The sequence below is a fragment of the Xenopus tropicalis genome, chromosome 9 (assembly GCF_000004195.4).
Source record: "Xenopus tropicalis strain Nigerian chromosome 9, UCB_Xtro_10.0, whole genome shotgun sequence".
In the NCBI taxonomy this organism is placed as follows: domain Eukaryota; kingdom Metazoa; phylum Chordata; class Amphibia; order Anura; family Pipidae; genus Xenopus; species Xenopus tropicalis.
The window spans coordinates 30,722,572-30,747,283 of NC_030685.2; the positions used below are offsets into that span (position 1 = coordinate 30,722,572).

The window sequence follows — 24,712 nt, forward strand, 5'->3', positions numbered from 1 at the left end:
GCATGTCCCTTCATTTCAGTTATGTTCCTTATTGAGTAATGACGTGCGGTTACATAGTACAGAAGCGCTTTGTGTAAAGGGGAGAGACATCACACATACACACTAGCTGCACTCACACAAAAGGTGGCTGTACACGGTCCAATAACAGCTGCCAACAGGTCAAGCTGGCAGCTTATTGGCCTATGCATGGAGGTCTGCAACGGGCCCACCCAACAAGGTTTAATTTTCTCGTTGGATCAAGGACTGGATCTGCACATTGATGCGGCCCTCGATCGAACAATCTGCACAGTGCAATTATGACTCCATATTGCCTACCCCAAGGTGGGCACATCAGGGAAGGATCTATTCATTTGGCAACTAACTTTCAGTGTACGATCACCTTCAGGAAAAGTGCAGAAACATTACAAACATGGTGGCTGCATTAGGACAAAAGTAGTCAGAAAAATGTTGCTCATGTTGACGTCTAAAAATGTATACAAAGAAAAGGTAATGGAGTTCAAATAATAGAGTTCAGATTCTAACAATAACATAGATTAAGCTTTCATTTATAAACCAAAAATCTATTTTGTAGATTAAGGCTAATGTCCCAGTGACCCAGTGAGATATATATATATATATATATATATATATATTATAGGAACCTTTAATTTTTATAGGAACTTTAATTTTAGCTGTTGGCACTGGCAATAGGAGAGAAAGCTACCTTTTTTAGTTCTTTATCTGGTATTTATTTCAGTTACAAACAAACGTGAAAGCACGCGCTTCAGCACTGCAGCAATTCCCCAATGAATCACACATTCATCCACAGTTTTTTTTTGTTTTTTTTTTAAACCCAATACAAAATGCAGGTGTCTCACCCTATTGCAGGTTTTTCTAAGGCCTATAGCACATTGGTGTCTTCTCTACTGATGTTTTTTAAATGTGAGGAGCAGCACCAAAACCTGAACTGGAGAAAAGGGAGTAAGTGCCATGCACCACAGATTTTATGGCACTGGAATGGCACACAGGCAGCTTAGGGCAGGTTTGTGTTAAAATGGGTGTGGTTTTAAAAGGGGAGTAGTCAAAGCTGGCTTTCATTTTCTGCCCTTCACCATGTAGGCCAGGAAAATTCCAGCCCTCGATACCACAGAACTGGATTATGGTATTTCTTATTACAGGTTATGAGAAGGTCTATAGAATTATCCATGCTATGAAAATTTCCATTCAAGGTTCAGGTCGGCTGCTAATGCCCACAATAACATCAATAATAAAATATTTATACAGATAGGAAAAAAGCTTTTGTGCATATCACTGCCAAAGTCCCGAATACAATAAAGTTATATAGCCAAAAATAGCAGTTTCACACATAAACACATTTATTGGATACAAACAATATCAAAATAGAATTTTATATTATATATAAAATGCATAATATACCACATAACAATAGTGCATCCTAGTGCCACATGGTCCCAAGCTTGCAACCATGTGGCACTTGGATCCACTCTTGTCAAATTGAATGGAATACATTTTTATATAATATAAAATTCTATTTTGAAACTGTACTGTATGCAATAATTGTGTTTATGTACAGAATTGCTGTTTTTGACTACAATCATCATGCCACACAATTTGGGCTGAAAGGTTAAATGCTCTTATGGCTCATGGAGATTTTATTATAAAGAAAATAGATATGAAGAAAAATAAAACGCATGGGAGGTGATTGTCATGGTCTGTCAAGCAGGAAACCTGGGACTTTTGAGCACACTCTTTAGTAAACAGGGGACCCCTGCCAGAGCTGGTCTTCACTCCCTTTTTGGGTGAGAAATTTCTGCTGCAGACTGACAAGGAACCCAAACATAGCAGAGATAGACCCAAACACTGTAAGGATGGGGGTCAAACAGGCTAGGAATCAAGGTAGGCAACGAACAGCCAGGAACAGACCCAATGACCAGTGCCCAGAGAGTTAGGAATGAGCAGGGTCTCCGAGGGCCCCTGACAGTGCTATAGAGTCTGCAGTCAGTGTGCCATTGTGTTACAATATGATTTAAGACAAGGTAATATGAGGGGTGAACAATGCTAGATAAGGAGTGAAGAAAGTCACAAAAGTGCCATTTATTACTAAGGAAAAGTTCCCAGATGTCTGACACATATTTAAGTCATAACTATTCATTGCACTCTGTCTAAAACCTTAGGTAAATGTGCAGCGTTCTTAAGATTTCCTGACTGCATTGGTGACAGCATTTTAACTTATCCTCAAGACAAGCGGCACAATTAAATGCAGATAGCAAATACTATACATAGAATATGGGAAAATCTTGAGGAAACTTGTTCATCTAGATCAGGGATCCCCAACCTTTTTCACCCATGAGCCACACTCAAATGTAAAAAGGTTGTTGGAGTTGGGGAGGTGCCAAATAAGTTCATGGAGGTGCAAAATAAGGGCTGTTATTGGCCATTTGGTAGCTCTTAGGTGGACTAGCAGCCTACAGGGGGCTCTGTTTGGCAGAACACCTGGTTTTAATGCAACCAAAACCTTGCCTTCAATCCAGGAATTCAAAAATAAGCACCTGCTTTGAGACCACTGGGAGCAACATGTTGCTCACGAACCACTGGTTGGGGATCACTAATCTAGATGTTTCCGAACTCGATGGCCATTATTGTACCACCCAAAGTTTTCTTTGATGCATTGAAACATTTCCTGATGCAATAAATATATTACAAGACAGCTCCGCCAGGGTCTTCTACAGAAGTCCAGTCCAGGGAAGTCTCTTCCAAAATGATTATTCTATCATAATTGCTTTACTTTCCTCATTCCCAACTACCTTTAATCCCTCTGGAACACATCATTAAGATATTCAGTGCTCTTTTCCCTTACCTACTCTCCTTATATTTTGAGTTTCTGTGCCTGATGAACTTATATTTAGGTAAGTTACAATACAAATCAATTTTATCCAAGCGCTTCTGATATTTCATCAATTCCCTTTGGTAACTATGTTCAACTTTTTAGTTGGAGGGGATTTTAGACAAAAAAAAAGTGTCTGCTGCTCAAGACATAAAACACAATTAAAGTGAAGTAATGTAATTCTGTTTTATTCATACCTTGCCTTTAAATGGAAATCAAAATAAGCTGTTTTAGGTTTTAAGTGGTAGCAATGGCATCTAATCTTCCTGGAGCATAAAATGCATTTGCATGCAGTAAATGTCCCACATCTGTGTGGCAAACCAACCCTGTTCTCATTTTAATGGAGCGGATGCGTACTTAAACTATACGAGTTTACTTTAGTGTACATTAAAAACAGTTTAGACAGCAGCTCATTAACTTGCAATTAAATGAAGAACTACCTTAAAAATAGAGAAGAAGAAAAAAAAAAGATTGGAATGCGCATAAAATTATTTGGCAATAAAGAGCAAATTTTATTTATAGATAATTACGCCAGTTTGCTGAATAGTATGGTCAGATATTAATTTCAGGATGGGAGCTTTATGAGCCAGCAATAACTGCTTTCTGCATATGGTATGGGTCAAGGACAGTGAGCATCGGCAAGTGGAACATGGAAGACAGCCAGAAGTCAATCATTCAGTGACGACAGGAATGTATTATTCATTTAAAGACAGTGCCCCTGGGCTATTAAACCGTAATCAACATGTAAAGCAGCGCGTGCGTCTACCTGCATCTAAAGCAAAATAAACACAAATAAAAGATTCATTTTCCAGGGATATAAAGAAAATATATTTTCAAGTTAATAATCGGCAGTTACCTGGGGGGCATTAAACTGCTTCTTCAATAAAACGCAGTTAATGAAAGACACAGATTCGGTGCAGTGTATAAATCTTTAGATTGCATGGGGAAACATCTAAATAGAAAGCTGCCCGCACGTGACTGGGGTTGCGATATCCAAGCCATCAATGGGATGTTGTGATTGGGTAGGTTTCCTCTGGGTGTTCAGTGCTAAAACTGACCGTAGTGTGAGCAAATGTGACAAAACTCACCCTAAGTAACCTGAATGTTGGACACCTTAGCAGAATAGATATACATTTTACAGTGTAATTTGCAGTGTCCATATCACATTTTAACTGGTCTAGTGGTTTTTTTTTAATTTAAGGCAGTTTATCAATACACAGGGGTGACCATTTCAGCATGAAACAAAAACTCCTGCCCTCTAGGCACCACACATCTGGTTTTCTCAGATACTTAGTTATTCAGATATCTCTTTACTCTGCCACAACCCTCAACTCCAATGGTTGGAGGGACAGATCAAAGGCCTATAGTTCTCTGCCCACCTTAGGCTGATGCCACACCAGGCGTAGGGCTGATTTTTTCGGCAAGCGGAAAAACGCTTGCCGAAAATTCAGCCCTACGCCTGCTACTTGTGCCTGCACCCGAATGAATGGGATACGCTCGGGTGCAGGCACATGTAGCCGATATACGCATGAAAACGCGTGAGAATGCAAAGTCCGAAAAAATCAGCCCTACGCCTGGTGTGGCATCAGCCTTAAGCTGTTGATGTCTAATCCATATGGATGAAGAAAATGTAATATGTATTTTAATGAATACTGTCACGGGAAAACATGTTTTTGTTTTTCAAAACGCATCAGTTAATAGAGCTTCTCTAACAGAATCCTGCATTGTAATCTGTTTTTTTAGATTTCAGATTTTTTAGCATTTAATTTTTAAATTTCACATAGGGCTAGCCATATTCTTCATTTCCCAGGGTGCCACAGTCATCTGTCTTGTGCTTGGATAAACTTCGGCCACACTTTACTGCTGAGCTGCAAGTTGGAGTGATATGACCCCCCAAGCAGCCGATCAGCAGAACAATGGGAAGGGAGCAAGATAGCAGCTCTCTGTAGTGTCAGAATAGAACTCAGTAGTAAGAAATCTAAGTCCGACTTGGGACTCCTCCAGTTACATGGGAGTAGGAGAAACAACAGGTTACCTGAAAACAGTTCTAATGTGTAAACTATACAGGGGTTTACAGCCTGAATCTGAGTAGGTCAGTGTAGGAGGAAAGCAAAATAAAACACATATAAAATTTGATATAAAAGACATTACCCTATTATAGAGGTTCCCAATCTGAACTTAAGAGCTCACCCCTCAAGAAGAGCCTGAGGCAGTCAATGGTGAGGCCAGCGTGAAGGATGGTTAGGGTGGCACCAAAGCAACCCAGCAACCAAAAGGTTAGAATTTCTCTCTGGGTGGGTAACCATAGCATGTGAAGGATCAGCAAACAGTTTGCAGGATACCAAAATTAAAATGTGATTAGACATCGGACAAATAAAAAAGGGGAAAAGCAATTAAGATATTGTTGCCATTTCAATATACAGTGTTCCCTCATTCCAACTCCTGCTTGAAACTTGGACCAAAACTCACATTATAAAGAGGATAATTATGCATGTTACAAATTCATCTAGAAATGAGTGAGGAGGCGTAATAAAGGGTGGGGGCTCCAAATGGCTTAATGTCAACGCTAATAATTATTGAAGCAAAACAATGGAAGCTAATTAAACATGAAATAGGGAAACCTGGGGAGAAGGGAAAAAGTGTTATGGCCATTAGACAGGGCTAAGAAAAGATGCTGGGCTTTTAGCAAAGGATTGTGAAATGGCCCATTCTCTATTATTAAATTGCTTCCCATGATACTGTAGCATTATAGATCTGTGTGTGAACAGAAGGTTTAGTCAATACTTTCCAGGTAGAGAACTACTACATGCAACACAGCCAGGCCCTTAGACAATAGTGGAAGTAAAGGGTCCCCAGGTTGAATGACATGCTTTATATAAAAAAAAAAAAAAATTAAAAAAAAAATCTTTTGAGCACCAGTAGTTCTTAATACTGAAGAACAAAATAAATGATTTGTACATTAGTTTCACATGGGTATTGCTCACAGGACAGGCATCTGCCCAGCATAACAGAATCTCTCATTGTGGCCCCAAAGGAATTTCATACATTATCTTGGGTCCTCACTACTGGAGGACTTACAGCCTGATTAATATCACCAACTCTCTCTTCAATGGAGCAAAAAACTGCTCTTACTATCTCACACTATTGGTGTGTTCTATAACAGAAAGTACCCTACCACTAATCATAAGCCCTTATTCACAGGGTCCCTTTCCCTGATCTACACTAAGGTCTCCTCCATACCTGATGCTCTCCAGTAACATCCATCCCCCTCCATACAGTGCAGTCTGCAGACGAAGAACATGTCTATTCCTCTCTTTTTAATCTGAGGATTACCTGTAACACCCTTGGCCCAATGAAAGCACATCCTTCCAACAGAGCAGTTAGAGTTTACACTGTAGAAATGTAACTCCTTCAAACCACCTACAACACTATGAATAATCATATTTAAAGGGGACCTGTCACCCAGACATAAAAAGCTGTATAATTAAAGTCCTTTTCTAATTAAACATGAAGCCCAAATTCCTTTATTAACACATCCATACACATTATAATTGCCTTTCCCGCCTCTATGCAGAGAGGCGGGGCAAACAATTACTTTCACTTTCCATTTAGCACTCACTTTCCCACTCCCTCATTACCACCTACTCGTGTAGCCAGTGCATGGGCGTGTGGATCAGGTCCCCCATTCTGTCACATATACAAGATTATGGCATGATGCAAAGCTTCTCTTAATTACAGTGCCAATCCAAGACTGAAGGAAACATGATTTATATCAGCGTTTTTCAACCGCTGTTCCGCGGATGTTGCCTGGTGTGCCGTAGGCAGGGCCGCAATTTTTACTTTCATAAAATCCGGGCCCTGTCATTGGTTGCGCCCCGTGTGTACGGGTGACGTCAGTACGCACGGGGCGCAACGTTATAAAAGGGCCTGTGTGCGGTCGCGTGTAGGCAGAAGTGCAGAGGCGGCGCGCGTGAGGGGAAGATGCTGCTGAAGCCGCCGAAGAGCAGAAGTAAAATGCTGCTGGGCACCAATGTATTAGGGGGGGGGCACGGGGCACACTGACTTATGGGGGCACTGCTGCTGGGCACCAATGTACTAGGGGGGCTGGCTCTTGGCACCAATGTACTGGGGGGCACTGCTGCTGGGCACCAATGTACTAGGGGGGCACTGCTCTTGGCACCAATGTACTAGGGGGCACTGCTGCTGGGCACCAATGTACTAGGGGGGCACTGCTGCTGGGCACCAATGTACTAGGGGGGCACTGCTCTTGGCACCAATGTACTAGGGGGGCACTGCTGCTGGGCACCAGTGTACTAGGGGGGCACTGCTGCTGGGCACCAATGTACTAGGGGGGCACTGCTGCTGGGCACCAATGTACTAGGGGGGCACTGCTGCTGGGCACCAATGTACTAGGGGGGCACTGCTGCTGGGCACCAATGTACTAGGGGGGCACTGCTGCTGGGCACCAATGTACTAGGGGGGCACTGCTCTTGGCACCAATGTACTAGGGGGGCACTGCTGCTGGGCACCAGTGTACTAGGGGGGCACTGCTGCTGGGCACCAATGTACTAGGGGGCACTGCTGCTGGGCACCAATGTACTAGGGGGGCACTGCTGCTGGGCACCAATGTACTAGGGGGCACTGCTCTTGGCACCAATGTACTAGGGGGGCACTGCTCTTGGCACCAATGTACTAGGGGGGCACTGCTCTTGGCACCAATGTACTAGGGGGGCACTGCTCTTGGCACCAGTGTACTAGGGGGGCACTGCTGCTGGGCACAGAGTTAAATTTTTTAACATTTTCTAATGGTGGTGTGCCTCGTGATTTTTTTCATGAAACAAGTGTGCCTTTGCCCAAAAAAGGTTGAAAAACACTGATTTATATTATTTATATAGTGTAAGTGAAGTGTATTTTGCTTGACAAACACAATAGAAAAGAAATTGGAATTATTTCTTGGGGTAACAGGTCCCCTGTAACAGGGTTTAAAGGTGATGATGGTTGACAAGTTTTATGAGGATGATTAATTTATTTAGCCATTTAGTAAGGTACAAATGTTCTACTGCTTACCGTATCACCTTTGCTTTACTTTTCTGCATAACAAGGATGCTAAATGTCTAAAGCTGCCTCTGATGTGTCTTTGCTGCTGCTACAGTAAGCTTTACAAGAGATCATTATTATTATTTTCATTAAATGAATGAGAATGAAAGGCCACTGCATCTGGTGGCATAAGGCCGAGATGGTATCTTGTCTCTGGAGGTTTCGCTTGTGCAGATTTAAAGCTTAGCATAACCTTGATTTTATTCTTTTTTTAAATAGTCCCATTTAACGATCTATAGTGCAGGGTAATAATTCCATTACTATAGCGTCTAACAAGATATTAGGGTAGAGGCAGCATAATACGCCAACAAGATGTACAGCTCGAGAACATCATATATTAATGGCAGCGCTTTAATACAAAATCCATCTAAATCAAACTCTTTAATGGCATTTTCAGCAATTTGAACTCTGGATTATTGCTAAAGTGTTATGGCTTTCATATCAGAGGTGCCAGCTGCTAGCCACAAAGCAAAATTATCATCACTTGCTTTACACCTGCTGCTTCTCTAATAAGAAGCAAGGTGTCCATTAAACACGTATGGATGTACTGCATGCGAGGGCAAATACAATGCCTAAGAGCACCTGATTAAACCTTAATAGCATGTTGTTGCCAGTGGAAATGACTCCTTTTGACACTGAGATTAGAATTCTGCAGTGAACACCATTAACATGTACTCTTCTCTAAAATGCAAGAAGTGCAGCTTTTAGATACAAAGCAAGTCGCTCTGGGTTTATTCATAAGAAGGTGCTGTGCAAACCATTTTGAAGACTCCAACCCAAGAAAAAAGGGTTGTTTGCTTTTAATATCTACACTTTATTTAAAATCATGAGTCATGCCTAAAACGACATCAAGCAGAACCTCTGATTAACCCAATGTGAAGCCATGCAAGCTTTTCTACAAGGGATATTGTTAGTTCTGTAGGATGGAACAGCAGATTTAAAAAAAAAAAAAAGTTGCCATCTTTGATCTACTATCAGACATGAAAATACCACTTTGCGAAGCAGGAGACGCACTCTCGAACTGATAAAGGGGAGATTACCACCAATGGGCCATTGACATTTTGATGAGGATATACCAGGCCCGGACTGACAATCTGTGGAATCAGGCAAATGCCAAGGGGCTGCTGTAAGATGTCATAGAAAGTCACAGCTGGTGGGGCTGTTTGGACATCTGTGTACTTGAAATCCCAAGGCCTATTTTGAATTCCAGTCCGGGCCTGGGATATACCCTCTTCCTTTATCAGGATACAAGCAATATGTAAACACAGCAAACACGATATAAAGACAATTTCAAAGAGAGGCCAATTGTAAATAAGTTCTTAATATGCTGAACCAAGTATAATCCTTTTTTAAAAATCCATGTGTAAGTCCCATACTCAAAAGTAAAACCAAACCTTATGATAGCAATATCAAATCAGAACAAAGTATATACCTTACATACCCGAGGGGCTTTTAGCTTTCTCTTTATCAATTTATCCCCAACTGGTATAATTATCTGTGAAAAAGAAATTAATTATTATTACTAATAATTATTTTTTTCTTCTGCAGATAATTATGCCATTTGGGGATAAATTGATAAAGAGAAAGCTAAAAGCCTCACTGATATGTAAGTACTGTATATACTTCATGTTCTGATTTGATATCACTACCATAAGGTTTGGTTTTACATTATAAGAAAACTTAAGCACTTTAAAATTTTCACACTTCACACTTAGCCTCTTTAAAATTGTGGGAGAATTTTGGTGCCTTTATATTCCTGTGTTCACATACTGCTTGTATCGTGACAAAGAGAGGATATAACACCACCCCCCTGAAATGTTGATGGTGCATTGGGGGTAATAATTAGGGGAGCAGTTTGCCTATTGGGGGAAGTAAGCGCCAGGTAGCAGTGGAGGAACAATGCATGGGGGGGGGGGGGGGAGTGTCACAAATGGGGTTCCTTGGACTTAGGTCTTCAGTGGCCCAAAAACCTAGGTCCAACACTGCTAATACTTAAGCATTCCCTTAGTGACAGACAAGTGACCAGCGAATGTCTCAATTGACACTCGCTCACATGGAAGGAATTTTGTCACAACCATAACAGAACATTGCTGGGCACTTTTGGAAAAACTTCTGTATTAAAAGCCATGAGAAGGTCTTCAGTTTGGTTATCAAGTTTTATCTATCAAGCAAACAAATAAAGAAAAGCTGCTCCAGCTACGTGGAGAACCAGCAAGGGAGGGGAAGTCATGGAGAAAAGCTAATGCTTTCTGATACAGTAATATTGGCTACTGTTGTTTCTACAAGTGCAGTAGAATAAAATGAATCTCTACAGAAAGCAGAGATGTAACAGACTATTAAATAATGTGCCCCAAGCGAAAATACCCAACGTCCATTAAAGAACTCTTCTGACAAGTTCTCAGAGTAAATAGAAAGAACAGCAGTGACTTAACTGTTCTCAGCACACAAATCGCTGCTACAGCAAAGCCGGGCCGCCATCAGACTCACGTGACCGCTTTTACGGTGCTAAGGGCACAGGCTACACTTAAGCAAAAGCTCTGAGTCGCACACTTCTCCCAGTTGCGTTTCATGGCTTTATGACACAAAGGAAATAAACAGTCATTGTTCAATAACCATTGCATTTTAATTCATACTACCATGTAAAGGGATGGAGTGCATTCTGATTACTGTGCACTAGTCAAGGGAAGAGAGCGTGATCCCATCTTTTAAGGACTAACCTTATGTTTGTGCCTATGGAACCTCTGCCTGTGACAGTGATGAATAGGGACATGCAGGTAGGGAACACAGTGGCTGCAAGATCGTGCATCTTTTGTAGCACACACAGCATCTTGGAGTCCTAATCCCTAAGTGACGTCAAGGCTAAAAACTAAATGAATAGGAAAGGTCTCACACTCTACTTGGCATATTTATTGTAAATGCTTTAATTTAAGGTCTGTTTCCCTGGTTTATGCTTAGTAGATTTCTGTCATCAACAATATCCCTCTTTATAAACAGCCGTCTGTCAAGTTATTAAATCAGTGGATAACATTGACAATGCAGAGCTGCACAGTGGGATTGGTGGTTACTGTGACTGGATACGTGGCTTCTGGATCTCTAAATTCTGGTGGCATTTGCCAAGCAGGAGAATGCACACTTGGAGAAAGAAATATGTGCTTCAGGCACCCAGGCTTGATTGCAACCAGAAGGTCTAAAAGTCCAGCTGCCAGTCATGACAGCCGCCAAGTCCACTGCCCAGCTCTGCGTTTACTGTCCCTTATGCAGAAAAACGCAGGTCCCAGCCATGCCATATAATAGACCCCTACCACTGTCACATATTATAAAGGTAAAGTTTGCCAAACCCTAGGTTTATATATACCATAGTATATATCATGGTACAGGTATGGGATCTATTATCCAGAAACCTGTTATGCAAATAATTCTGAATTATGGCCATCTATCATAGACTCTATTTTAATCAAATAATTCAAATTTTTAAAACTGACTTCCTTTTCTCTGTAATAATAAAACAGTACCTTGTAATTGATCCCAACTAAGATATCATTAATCCTTATTGGGGGCAGAACAATCCTATTGGGTTTGTTTAATGTTTAAATGATTTTGCAGTAGACCTAAAGTATGGAGATCCAAATTATAGAAAGACCCCAGGTGTAAAGCATTCTGGATAACAGATCCCATAACTGTATAATAGTGCCAACTGTGCATGTGCTTCATGGAGATTATAAAACAGTACAGATTATTGCAGACTGTTAAAGGAACAGTAACACCAAAAAATGTAAGTGTATAAAAGTAATTGCTATATAATGTAATGTTGCCCTGTACTGGTACAACTGGTGTGTTTTCCTTAGAAAGACTACTATAGTTTATATAATAAAGCTTCTGTGTAGCCACGGGGGCAGCCATTTACAGGAGAAAAGGCACAGGTTACTTAGCAGATAACAGATAAAACCCCATTATATTCTACAAAGCTTATCTGTTATCTGCTATGTGCCTGTGCCTTTTCTCCTTTTTCCCAGCTTCAATGGCTGCCCCCGTGTTGACATAGCAGCTCATTTATATAAACTATAGTAGCGTTTCTGTTGCAAACTTACCAGTTTTTCCATTGCAGGGCAACTGTACATTATATTTTAATTACTTTAAAACACTTTCATTTTTGGTGTTACTGTTCCTTTAACTTTGATGCAATGGTCTATTCAGCACTGTCCAACTTTATTACAGTTATACCTTATACAGCATGCAGGAGAACAGAATTAAATTATTATGTCATATAGTGAAGTCTATATAATAATTCTTTGGAGGGTCATATTTAGCCCACAGGCCTACAGTTGGACAGCCCTGGACTAATTCTATAACTCTGTGGGCCCAGATACAATACTTGCACTGGATCGACCAGTCCCAAATGAATTCCTGCTGTTTAGATTGTGCCATGTTACCCCCAACTGTGGATGAAGTGGGCCTGGGTGCAGCTGCACATCTATCCTGCCACCAGGTAGTTATACCACTAATCTAAATATACTGATTAGCTTTAACATCATTTGAGCCAATTCAGGTTAGCAGACACAATAATGCAGCTGGAGGTAGAAGGAATAGAATAAATTAGAAAGGGAAGTTTGAGAACAAACGTGAAGTCACTGAATGAAATCTGATCTGTTGTTGGCTCCGCCCACTTTTCTAACCTTGGACCACAGTTATATAGTAAACTACTGTGCAAACACGTGTGACATCCAATTGGCGGTTAGTGGCTCCCTGCAAAGTTTGGGGACCCTGATGTTATTACTGTGAGAATGGCAGCAGGTTGAATTTCCACCAATTCAATATGTAAAATCTCATAGGCTGTTTACACTTTTGGTTATCCAACAATCATCATATTTTCATTCAGGCTGACCCCATGACTATGGGATTCAAGTTTGGGGAGTGTAGCCTCAAAGCTGTAAGATTGGCAGCAGTTTCAATTTCCCCATAAAAGTCAATGGGTAAAATTTGATTGGCTGTTGTTGGCCCCTCCCACTTTGGGGGTCATGCAACAAATGTTGCTGTAAGCGTGGCAGCAGATTGAAAATCTTCCCTGTCAAAGTCAATGGGAAAATTGGGGGGTTCGGAGCGGCGCCACAAAAAGACGGAGGGTGGGATCGCTTAGAAAAGCCCAAGCAACCTGCTCTGCTATAGGGCAAAGAAGTGTGGAGAGTTTGGGTGTTGTACCCCTAAAACTGTAGGAGGAGTAGCATTTAGAAAATGGGGGGCGCTAAAAATAATAATAATAAGAAGAAGCGGAAGAATAAGCTGAAGTGGAAGAACAGTCTGTGGGTTTTTAACCCAATATAATAAGACAAGATTACACGGTGACCCTGCTATGGGGCTGCTGTATAACGGGAGACCTAGACAACAAGGGCAGTGATGGACAAGTGCAGGCCAGCGAGGCTAAATGAGCAATTCATATCAGTTTATCAAATCCACGTGTTATCATTTTAGCTGATCTTTCATTTCATTGCCTTTGCTCTTTGTAACCCTACTGTGTTCCTTTACAAGTTCTTGTATGAAAGTCAAAATGAACAATAGCCTCCGGGCTCCTTTTGTGCTTCTGTTCCCTACCCATAACTCCTACACTAAGCACTGTCCTTTAAAAAGGATCAACTCTGAAAACTACCCTTATGTTGAATAAAAATGCATCTCATAAGGATAGTTTATATAAAGTCCTCGCACTCAGGCTTTTATCCAATTGCTGTGCTTCAGGTGCAATATGTATTATGTATACCCATAGCAGCCAATCAGGAGTTAGCATACGGTGTACGAGTGGCGGACACATTCGACCATATATAATAGAAGACACTAAGTTTGCCCCGGAGAAGTAATCCATAGCAACCAATAAGATGTTTGCTTTTACACAGGTGAAAAGCAAATTCTACTAGCTGATTGGTTGCTATGGGTTACTGCTCTTGGGCAAACTTAGCGCATTTTATTACATAACCCCCATTATGTCTATACAACTCAATTAGACAGAAACTGCACCAACACACCTAATGTGAACTAGCTATTAACCAAATATTAGATTTTTCCCAAAAATGTGCCCATTAAAAGCCAAACCTGTAAGTTCCTGGGAAGACTGCACACTTCCAGCTGCCTCCAGTTTGTCTGGGATTTGGGCTCCTCCCTCTAAAATCCTTACAAGCTCCCGCAGCTTACTGCATTCTTCCTGTAATTGGCGCACTGTTTCCGCACGTTGCTGCTTGGCTTGACTTGAGGGATTTAGACCCAAGTGGATCACTTTTGTTTTGCTTGGGTCGTAGCATCCCTAAAGATAAAAGTTATTCGGATTATGTTTATGACTGAAGGTAATACATTAAAGCAACAATATGACTTTTAGATTATTCGGTAATAATTGCTCTTTATACAGTTCAGTTTATTTTTTTTAAACCCAAACCAAAGCTTAAGGGATATTTGTTAATAGACTATGGTGAGAAAATATTTTGCTACAGTCCTCGCATAATGGCATTGCTGCAAAAGTTGCAGGCAACAATGAGCCCAGCTCTCCCAATATTCTTACCATAACCCTCTATGAAAGTGGCAATATCATGGAACAGATTGCCTCCAGAGACTTGCACTAAACCTTATACTATTTTATTGTTTTTTTATCCGCTCCCTCATAGCAGCAGTGATGTTACTGGGCCAAAAGTCACTTATAGTAAAGCGCTGCGGAATATGTTGGCGCTTTATAAATAAATGTTAATAATAATAAAAAGGCAAATCCTAAGCAGCTTGCCCTAAAACTGGGGGAACATGCTCTACGTGCACACATACAGTATGTTAAAAGTGATCAATAAGTGCCACTCCAGGTCCTTGTATTGGGCCACCCAGCAGCAACTGGGTCTGCAGCTTTTTATTGTTCTCATTTTGGTTGGCAGAAATCTCCATTTCCAGTTCTACTGTTGCTCTTAATGTGGCTTAAGGGCAAGGTCACACTGGGCAGACAGTTGTCTTGTGTTTGTTGGCAGATTTCAGTTGCGTATCCGACCAGATTCAATGCTTCCAGGTGCAGGCACAACTAAGTTTTTTACACGCATGAAGAGCTTGTCAGCCTGCACTTATCCACAGGGTGACAATCTGCCCAGTGTGACCCTGCCCTAACCTGGGCACCAATGTCAACAAAATGAAAATTAAGGATTTTGAAACATGATACTTTAGAATATTACAATGTAAGTGAAGCATGCACTACTCAGTAATGCCTATAAGGAGGTGCAATAGATCCCCAGATAATTCAATAGGCATTCATAACGCACCCCCAGGCTGAACATGGGATCACCTCTCCTAAAGTCATTAGAGAATATCATATATACATGTATGAGACCTGTTATCCTGAATGCGCTGGACATCAGGTTTCCTGGATAAGGGGTCTACCAGTGATTTCCACTTTCATATCTTGAGTCTACTAAAAAATATTTAAACATTAACAGAATCCAAAAGGACTTTTTTACCTCCAATAAGAATTAATTATATCCTAGTTACTATCAAGTAAAAGGTACACACAACTTAAGCTTTTTGAAAAGTAAACATGATTTTAAGCAACATTGTAATACACATCAATTAGAGAAATATGCAGCCTTCTCATAATTTTGAATGTAAAAATATGGTTTGAAAGAGTTACCAAAGCCTGGCCCCCTGTTCTCCTGCGGATCTGGCTGACTACTAAGGCTCAAATAAATGTCGACAGTAGTCGATTGTCGTCAAGCCTGCCTTCAGCCCCATCCTCCACATCCCAGAATTCCCTGCACAAGTGATATCAATAAGAATAGGAACATTACAGAGCAATGCATTGTGGGTTATGTAGTTCCTGCATGCTACCTATAAGCCGTGGATAAGTTGTTACAATTAGTAACATCAATGTTTTAGTCCCCTCTCCTCTGCCAGGATTGCAAATGATGCAGAAAGAGAAGAACGGTTTTGCAGCTGGATTTCAGCATATAAAAATTGTATTTATTCATATTTTTTGAAGGAACAGATTACAGAGATTAGAGGTTTATCTCTTGTGGTTTAAAATTTTGGTTTGAAAGCCGGAGTTCCCCTTTAAAGCAGGAGGGTGTTCTTTGCTCTGCTTACAATGTGACTGCTTGGAGCTAAAATACAAAGAGGAGCTAGGATCAAATAAGTGAAAGATCTGTACTGATGTTGGAGCATCCCAATAACATGATTCATTTCAGAGCAAGAGAGTGGTAAACGTTTGAGCAGCTAATAAAAGTGTGAGATGTAGCGCGGCATGGCTATCGAGTCTGTATCAGAAAGTGACATTTCATTCTGCACCTCTGGAACACTCATCCACTGCCAATGCTCGATTCCACGTCTAATAACCAACGTGTATCTCCTGCATGTTGTGGGGAGGTTTAAATAGAGTAAGTTGTAAGGTGAATAATATTGTATTCTTCCAAGTCTGATCCTGGGGGCAAGCTGTGTCGTTCATGATGTAAACTTTAATATTATAACCGGTATCATGGTATAATCCACTTCCACTGTCTGCTACAGCTTCTCCGTCCGGCACTAAAGTCATATTAGACAGGAATCATGTTAAGGAGGTGTTTCTTCCTATTAAAATGTATTTACCCTCCTTTCCCAAAAATGAATTTTATATATAATAGATACTGAATAGCATAATATTTTTCTTCCTAAAAACCAACACTGATTAATTTGCAGATAGCTTTTTATATTCATCTGAAGAAGACCCCTTATCCAGAAAAAAAACAGATCCCAAGAATCATATATAACAGACCCATATATAGTTGTCTCCATATTTAATTCTTCCCTTCTCCCAGCCAAAGGATTCTAGATACTTAATGAACTAAGTATGATCAGTGACAATAGAACATAGACAAATTATGGTAACACAAAGTACAAAAAGACCCCTTATCCGGGAAACCTCAGGTCCCAAGCAGTCTGGATAACAGGTTCCATACCTGGTCATGAAAAAATATTTGTCTGTGATTCTTTTTTTTATTGTAGTATTAGAATATAACCCTGTTATTACACGGTGCTGATATATTATGCAATAGTTTTATAAATAGCCCCTACTGTGAAGAATCTAACACTCTAACTGCCCAAACACGTCTGGTTATATTCAAGTAGGAAACACATGGAGGGCACCCACACAGCCTTGGGCAGGACATACATAGGGCAGTCCTGTGCAGGTCCACTTTCTAAAACCCAGAGTTGACCTGCATTTTCACTCGCTTGGACCCCTCTCAACTGCCTTACCAAAGATCAAAAGCTACATATACATATATATACATATATATATACATATATATATATATATATATATATATATGTATGTATATAGGACCTGCTATCCAGAATGCTCAGGACCAAGGGTTTTCTGGATAAGGGATCTTTCTGCACTTTTAATCTCCTTACCTTAAAGGGCACCTATGACCCCCACTGTTTCCCCCACCGGAGGTGCTAATAGAGCCTGCACTACAGTTGAGGGAAACAATAGTTTTAAAAAATAGCCGCTGCCAGGGCTAGGCTACCGGTACCTGGAGGGAACTGCTGGTGTGGGCAGCCATGTTGTGACACAGGCATACTAGTAATAACCATGTGCCACAACTCGTTCATTATATGCACATGTGTTTGATTTCTTTGTATTGCAAGGCTAAAATATGGCTCTAAACAGCTTACAGTTCAACCTTGTTAGCAGGCCAGTCAGCGCCCTGACTTGCTGCTGAGACCTGGCTTCATACGCACATGCTTTTCAATCGTGAATAAGAGCGTTTGTGTTGACATTCTTGCTGTAACTAAAGATCAGCAATATTATGACTGTACGCTGGGGAACATACAATTTCAGGTGCAGTTACGGCCGCTGCGTGCCTCCTGCATTGCTGTGCCCAGTCATACGGATTGTACAGTGCAGCTGCGGCTGCTTTCTCCATTGCCCAGCTGTAAGGAGGGACCTACCAACATCCACTCGGCACAGGGAGCTTTAGTCTCTACTGGGAATGTTACATGGTGCTAACGGGGGGTTGGGATAGGTGTAAGTGGGAAAAGTGTATCTATATAAAGAGAAATCTAATACAGACAGGCACAATATTATTATTATAATACGGGGGAGCTACATTTTGCTAGTCCACTGAAAAACACTTTCCAATATACATTAAGTAAAAAAAATTTAAATTATAATTGTAATTGTAGATAAAAATGCTATTGGCTAATTCCTTTTTTATCTCTGGTTCTGACTTCTAAAACAATGTAACATAAGCATCTGCTCCTCTGGTGATCAGCTGGCTTCAGCTACATGCAGGAAATAGGCAGTTACAGAGGTGCTGATTTCAATAGCAATTACATTTACAAACAAAGGTCAAGTAGCTGTGCCCAAGGAACTACTAACTGGCCCAGGCCATGTCTGAATGCTCTGTACCCGCTTAAGGTGGCCATACACGGGCCGACTATAGCTGCCGATATCGGTCCCTTGGACCGATTCGGCAGCTAATCGGCCCGTGTATGGGGAGAGCAGAGCGGCCTGGCCGACCGATATCTGGCCTGAAATTGGCCAGATCTCGATCGGCCAGGTTAGAAAATCTGGTCGGATCGGGGACCGCATCGGCTCGTTGATGCGGTCCCCGATCCGACTGCCCCATTGCCGCTCACATAATCCGATCGTCTGGCCCCAGGGCCAAACGATCGGATTATTATTTTTTTTACCTAAATGGTCCCCGATATCGCCCACCCGTAGGTGGGGATATCGGGGGAAGATCCGCTCGCTTGGCGACATCGCCAAGCGAGCGGATCTGCTCGTGTATGGCCACCTTTACTCACCCTCATCATGCCCAGCACCGGATTTGCCTTCCGGGCACCCCGAGGCCGCTGCCGTTTGGGAGCCAAATTTAGTTGCCGCCCTAGGCCCGGCCTTTGTGGCCACAAATTCGGGCCTGATAATGCCCCACCTCCTCCACTCTCACCCCTACTAAGATCCCACTATGCACTTTAAAGGAACAGTAACACCAAAAAATTAAAGTGTCTTGTATAAAAAAGGGCATTGACTCAAGGGATGAGAACATAATTTTGCCCCTTTATAGGTCCCTGGTAAGGCCTCACCTTGACTACTTGAGTATGCGGTGCAGTTTTGGGCTCCAGTCCTTAAGAAGGATATTAATGAGCTGGAGAGAGTGCAGAGACTGCAACTAAACTGGTAAAGGGGATGGAAGGGTTAAACTATGAGGTGAGACTGTCGAGGTTGGGGTTGTTTTCTCTGGAAAAGAGGCGCTTGCGAGGGGACATGATTACTCTGTACAAGTACATTAGAGGGGATTATAGGCAGTTGGGGGATGTTCTTTTTTCCCATAAAAACGATCAACGCACCAGAGGTCACCCCTTTAGATTAGAGGAAAGGAGCTTCCATTTGAAGCAGCGTAGGTGGTTTTTCACGGTGAGGGCAGTGAGGTTATGGAATGCCCTTCCTAGTGATGTGGTAATGGCAGATTCTGTTAATGCCTTTAAGAGGGGCCTGGATGAGTTCTTGATCAATCAGAATATCCAAGGCTATTGTGATACTAATATCTACAGTTAGTACTAGTGGTTGTATATATAGTGTATGTATGTGAGTGTATAGATTGGTAGGTGTGGGTTGTGTGTGCTGGGTTTACTTGGATGGGTTGAACTTGATGGACACTGGTCTTTTTTCAACCCTATGTAACTATGTAACTATGTAACTATGTAAAAAGTAACGAAAATATACTGTACTATTGCCCTGCACTGGTAAAAGTTGTGTGTTTGCTTCAGAAACACTACTATAGTTTATATAAATAAGCTGCTGTGTAGCCAGGGGGCAGCCATTCAGGAGAAAAGGCACAGGTTACTTAGTAGAAAAAAAGAAAAGTTTTGTAGAATGCAATGGGATTCTATCTGCTTATCTGCTATCTGCCTGTGCCTTTTCTCCTTTTTTCAGGCTGAATGGCTGCCCTGGTGGCTACACAGCAGCTTTTTTACCTAAGCTATAGTAGTATTACTGAAACAAACACATCAGTTTTACCAGCGCAGGGCAAAAGTACATTTTATTTTCATTACTTTAATATACTTTTATATTTTGGTGTTACTGTTCCTTTAAGTAATGAAGCTAAATAAGAACACACACAGTTAACAGAGAATGATTGTGGCTTTACATTACTATGAGGATAAGTCAAGTAGATTTATTTTTCTTAATAAAAATATCCAATCGATTTCCACAGACTTTCTAGGAACACTTTCTGCCTGAGGAAATGTAAAGGTAGTCTAATGATGATAACATTTAAACCAATTACACATGAAAACAATATTAGTAATAGAACGCAATAAGAATTATTGTATCGGCATAGAATCATCAAAGTACTTTGTTGAGCCGCCGTAACATTAACGGCTTCTGTGCTTATATACTGTGCAGATTGTATTGTAACATGCTGCTAAATCCATTCACCCTATCATCATATCAGCATGTGTATACTGGCCAAAGGGATGTACTGGATTCCTTCTGGGTCCAATTCTTCATGCAACTGCTGACAGGATGCAGCTCCGTATTGGCCAGTTTGGATCGCTATAGGGCTCAACTGAGGGGAGCCCCAACATACTGGTGGACACTGGTCTTTTTTGATGGACACTGGTCTTTTTTCAACCCTATGTAACTATACCCACCCATTCTACTATGATGAATAGTTCATACATAGATTTGGGAAATATATGGGAAACAGACCAAGCATTTATCCTACCATGTGTTCTGGGAAATTATATGGAAGTGGCTCTGGGATTTCAAGAAGAAATATGTGCAAAAAAAGTGAATAACAGTTATTTTTTAAAGGAGACATATTGGATAAATGGGAAAAACCCTAACTTTGTAGGCAATTATGAATAATATACGGTGCTGGTTGCACTTTCTGCTAAAAATTAACCCTATCTGTAAAAATGGCCCCTTTATTGGAGCTCCCTATAGATCCTATCACTTCTCTGTCAGAGTTTGAAATGAGGGGTGGGCGTGTCCTAACGGTCCCTGCCAGAAACACAGTAGGAGGGGAAGAGCCAATCACAGACAGGCTTCAGTTCCCTATCAGGTTAGCCTAGCTGCTGATTGGTTCCTGTCCTACAGTACACTGTACTGAGAGCTGCCGGCCCCCCTGCACATCCAGATAATTCAGCCAGCAGGAAGTGGAACTGATGGGCGGGGCTAGTGGGGTTTGGGGCGAATTTCTCAATAAATCAGTCCAAAAGACAACTTTTTTAGTACAATCCTTCTATATCTAGAAGAGTATACTTCCCTGGTACATTGTTAATTTCTATAGGATATGTCTCCTTTAAGTACTCTGCTTGGAGTAAAAATGTGTCTCTGTTCTGTAGCTCTGCAGTTTGGAATTTATGTTATATGAATAGGTTATATGAATGCTAGGATTCCAGTTACAGTAAAAAGCCAGTGGTTTGAACAAGAGAAGGTCTGAATTAGGGCTGCCAACTTTTGGCCAATACATTACCGGCTGGGATGGGACAGGTCTGCAATGTAAGGAGCACAGTAATAATGAAAACATTGGGAATGCTATAGGATATGAGTGTGGGGCAGGTAGAGGGGAGCTTAGATATGGGATTTGGGGAGGACCGGGAGGGAGTTTGAGGCAGACTGGAGGTGTGTCATAGTCAAAAATCTGGTTATTACAAATTTACCAGCAAGGGCGTAACAGAGGAAACAGACCCTTCAGTTGCAGGGGGCCCAGTAAGGCACTAAATAATGATCCCTTTCAACATATCTTTGTAAAATAGTTTACTAAAGTTTTAGGGTCCATAAACTGAAATTGCTGTGGGGCCCAATAATCTATTTACGCCACTGTTTACCAGCAAGTACATTGTTGATAAATTTGTAATACCTGCCCTGACCTTGGCTGGAATTTCACTAGCTAGGCCGGAGAAATACTGGCCAGGTGACAAATCGAGTCTTATAACATGTTATAAAAAGTACATATAAAACATACAGACTGTAAGTATCATTAATACCATAGATGTGCACAGAACCATATTACTTAAGAATACTTCTAATAGGAAAGGGAGTGAAGTTTCCATTCCACCTGTCAGCCACACTTGTTAATAAAATCAAGGAAGAAATATATAATATAGAAATACGGAACAGTTTCCAGAAGAATTATTTTCCTTCTGCAAAACCCAACTGATTTATATCATTACTGTTCTTTAACAGAGCAGTCACACCTTCCCATTTGCCGGAGAATTGCAATCTTAAGTTTCACACTTTTCTGTGCCGGTGTTTATGGCAGGAGAGGCAGCAGATGAAAATATATACAATGGAAATTAAATTTTGTTACGCCGAGCTCAAGGTTTTTAGTCAGAGTACATTGGCTAGTAAAGCAGGACATTTTTACAGCTGCTCGGCTAGTGAATATACAGCTGCCACGGACCCTTTTTACAACATTATGTCCACCACTTGTTGGGAGAGAACATTAAGATTTATGGGTAACAAGGTTCTCAGAGACTGGACCTGAGCCTTCCAAATGAGATTGTAGAGGGTTTGTTACAAGCAAAGCATGCCTTCTGATAGACGGGGTTTCAGGATTCAATTCCAAACCTACATGGAGAATGCAGAATTAAATGTGACTCAATGGATTTCAGGTAGGTGGGAGACATATGTTTAGCCATAGCAAAAACAAATAGAGCAAAATGATTAATAGTAAAGAACCCCTGAGGGAAATAAGCCAGATATATATGTTCCTTCAGTTACATGTAGCAGCACCTAAATAAGTGGTACCTATATTTTAGGGTAAGTAATTTACACTGAAGAATGATAATATATATAATTCAGTGAATTATCTCCGCTCACAGCATTATACATACTATCATGTAGTATGGTGATCTCCTGTTCCTGAAGGAAAGTAATACGTAGAGATATACTTCTTTCTCTTGAAATGTGGCCTTTATCAGCAGTCACATAAGGAAAACAAGAGACACCAATATCAGTTTTCATTAAATAAACCCGGTCATTAATTGCCTATTATTGGCTGCTGATATGGGCACCCTACTGGCCTGTGCAGGGGGACAGCTGACAACCTCATAAATCAAAATACTAATATATATCATCATAAACTTATACATATAACCCTCTTTTGGTACTGGCACTGATATACCTAAAATACAGAAATGCAGAAATGCCAGTCATATGTTGTTTCCATTGTTGTACCGGCAGGTAGCTGAAAAAACCTGATTGGTTGCTATGGGTTACAGCCCAGGTGCAAATTTGCCCAGTGGTTATAAATGAGCCCCCGTGTGTCAGAATGCATCCAATGGCCTAGAGGTGTTGAACACCATTCCATACTATGTGAAGTGGAATTCAAACAGCTGCGCTAAACTGTAACACTCCTCTAAATCATTAATCCCTGAAAACTGGGCTTGAAAGAATAGATACATCTGATAGCATCAGTGTTTTCTTATTAAAGGTATGGCAGGCATCTTGTTCTAGCTGTGTCATATTTTAGCTCATATCAAAGCCACAGATACGTAAACAATTTTTAACAGTCACACTTATAGTGGCCAGAATATTAAAAAAGGAAAAAATAAATAAATAAATCAATCACCCTACAGTTGCACCTTAATTGCCCTTGAGCCCCCCGGCCTGTGTGTAACTGAGAAGTAAAAACATGTTGCCAAGCAGGGAAGTATTTCCACCCTACCTTATTAAGTTGTACCTATGAAGAAATACAGGGGAGATGGGGGACAGTTTTCATTGGGGTAACTACTAATAAGAACTAAAAGAACTTTTGATTCATTTTTTTGGGAAGGCCAAGAGTCCCTATATTTTATTCTCCACCTAAAAAAAGAATAATAATTCTAAGGGCTACATGGCGGCTAGAAGCATTAGGCTAGCATTTGTACACTTACATTTGTACAATTACTCATGTTGAAGTAATGTAAGCTGTAAAATATTTATTTACTTCAAGGTAAACTGTACCCCCCCAAAAAATGTGGGTCTCTATAAAAATATATTGCACAAAGCGGCTCATATATATATAAAGCCCTCATCTAAATAAATCACAAATAAAAACAAAAATGAGACAAATAGGAATTTAAATAAATCTGCCCCTAAGCATAGAAGTTATTGCCGACACTGTTACATTGGATAGTTCCTAGAAGCAAGCAGCATTTTGTCTGACCTACATTTTGGAGCTGACCAGCAGCTAAGAATTTGCTTATTTGGCAAGAATAAATAACATGTCCTTATTGTTGAGCTGTTAAGCATTTTTATTTTAAACCAGTTCATGCACAGCCTTTAATAATATTACTTTATATTACTTTCCTTGTACTTTGGGCTTGTTTCAGCAACTTCAGGATGAATAGAAAGTCAGAGTCCCAGGCAGCAGTAACAAAGTGCCCTGCATATCAAATATATTTCCCAGTTGAATTTGCAGCATTAGGGGGAAAAAAAACGCATAGATAAGACTAAATCCTAATGCATATTTATAAACTACACAGCATACAAAAATAAATCAATATTCTCCCACTAAACGCATATGGCTTGAATAAGTATGAGTTAAGAACTTGCAACTGCTTCACCTACATCTCTACCGAGCCTTAAAAGCCTCCAACTGCATACAAAATTTCTCATTTGTAATACACTTGAAAGGAGGAAGAAGAGAGTGTTCATTTGAACTGCTCAGCCTCTTCCAGGCTTCATATTTTAGCATAAAAGAACATGTTAGGATGAGAAATACAGAGGATTCCTTATGTAACAGAAGTTATGAT

At 40.8% G+C, this 24,712-nt stretch overlaps 1 protein-coding gene across 6 annotated transcripts in view; it reads right to left on the reverse strand.

Annotated features, from left to right (window-relative positions):
- The window catches only part of mad1l1 (mitotic arrest deficient 1 like 1), a 494,211-nt gene that overhangs the window by 173,399 nt on the left and 296,100 nt on the right, over window positions 1-24,712 (reverse strand). For all 6 annotated transcript variants that reach the window (XM_031892606.1, XM_031892604.1, XM_031892605.1 and 3 more), the window contains 1 exon segment: window positions 14,060-14,267. In XM_031892606.1, coding sequence (XP_031748466.1) covers window positions 14,060-14,267 — 208 coding nt within the window.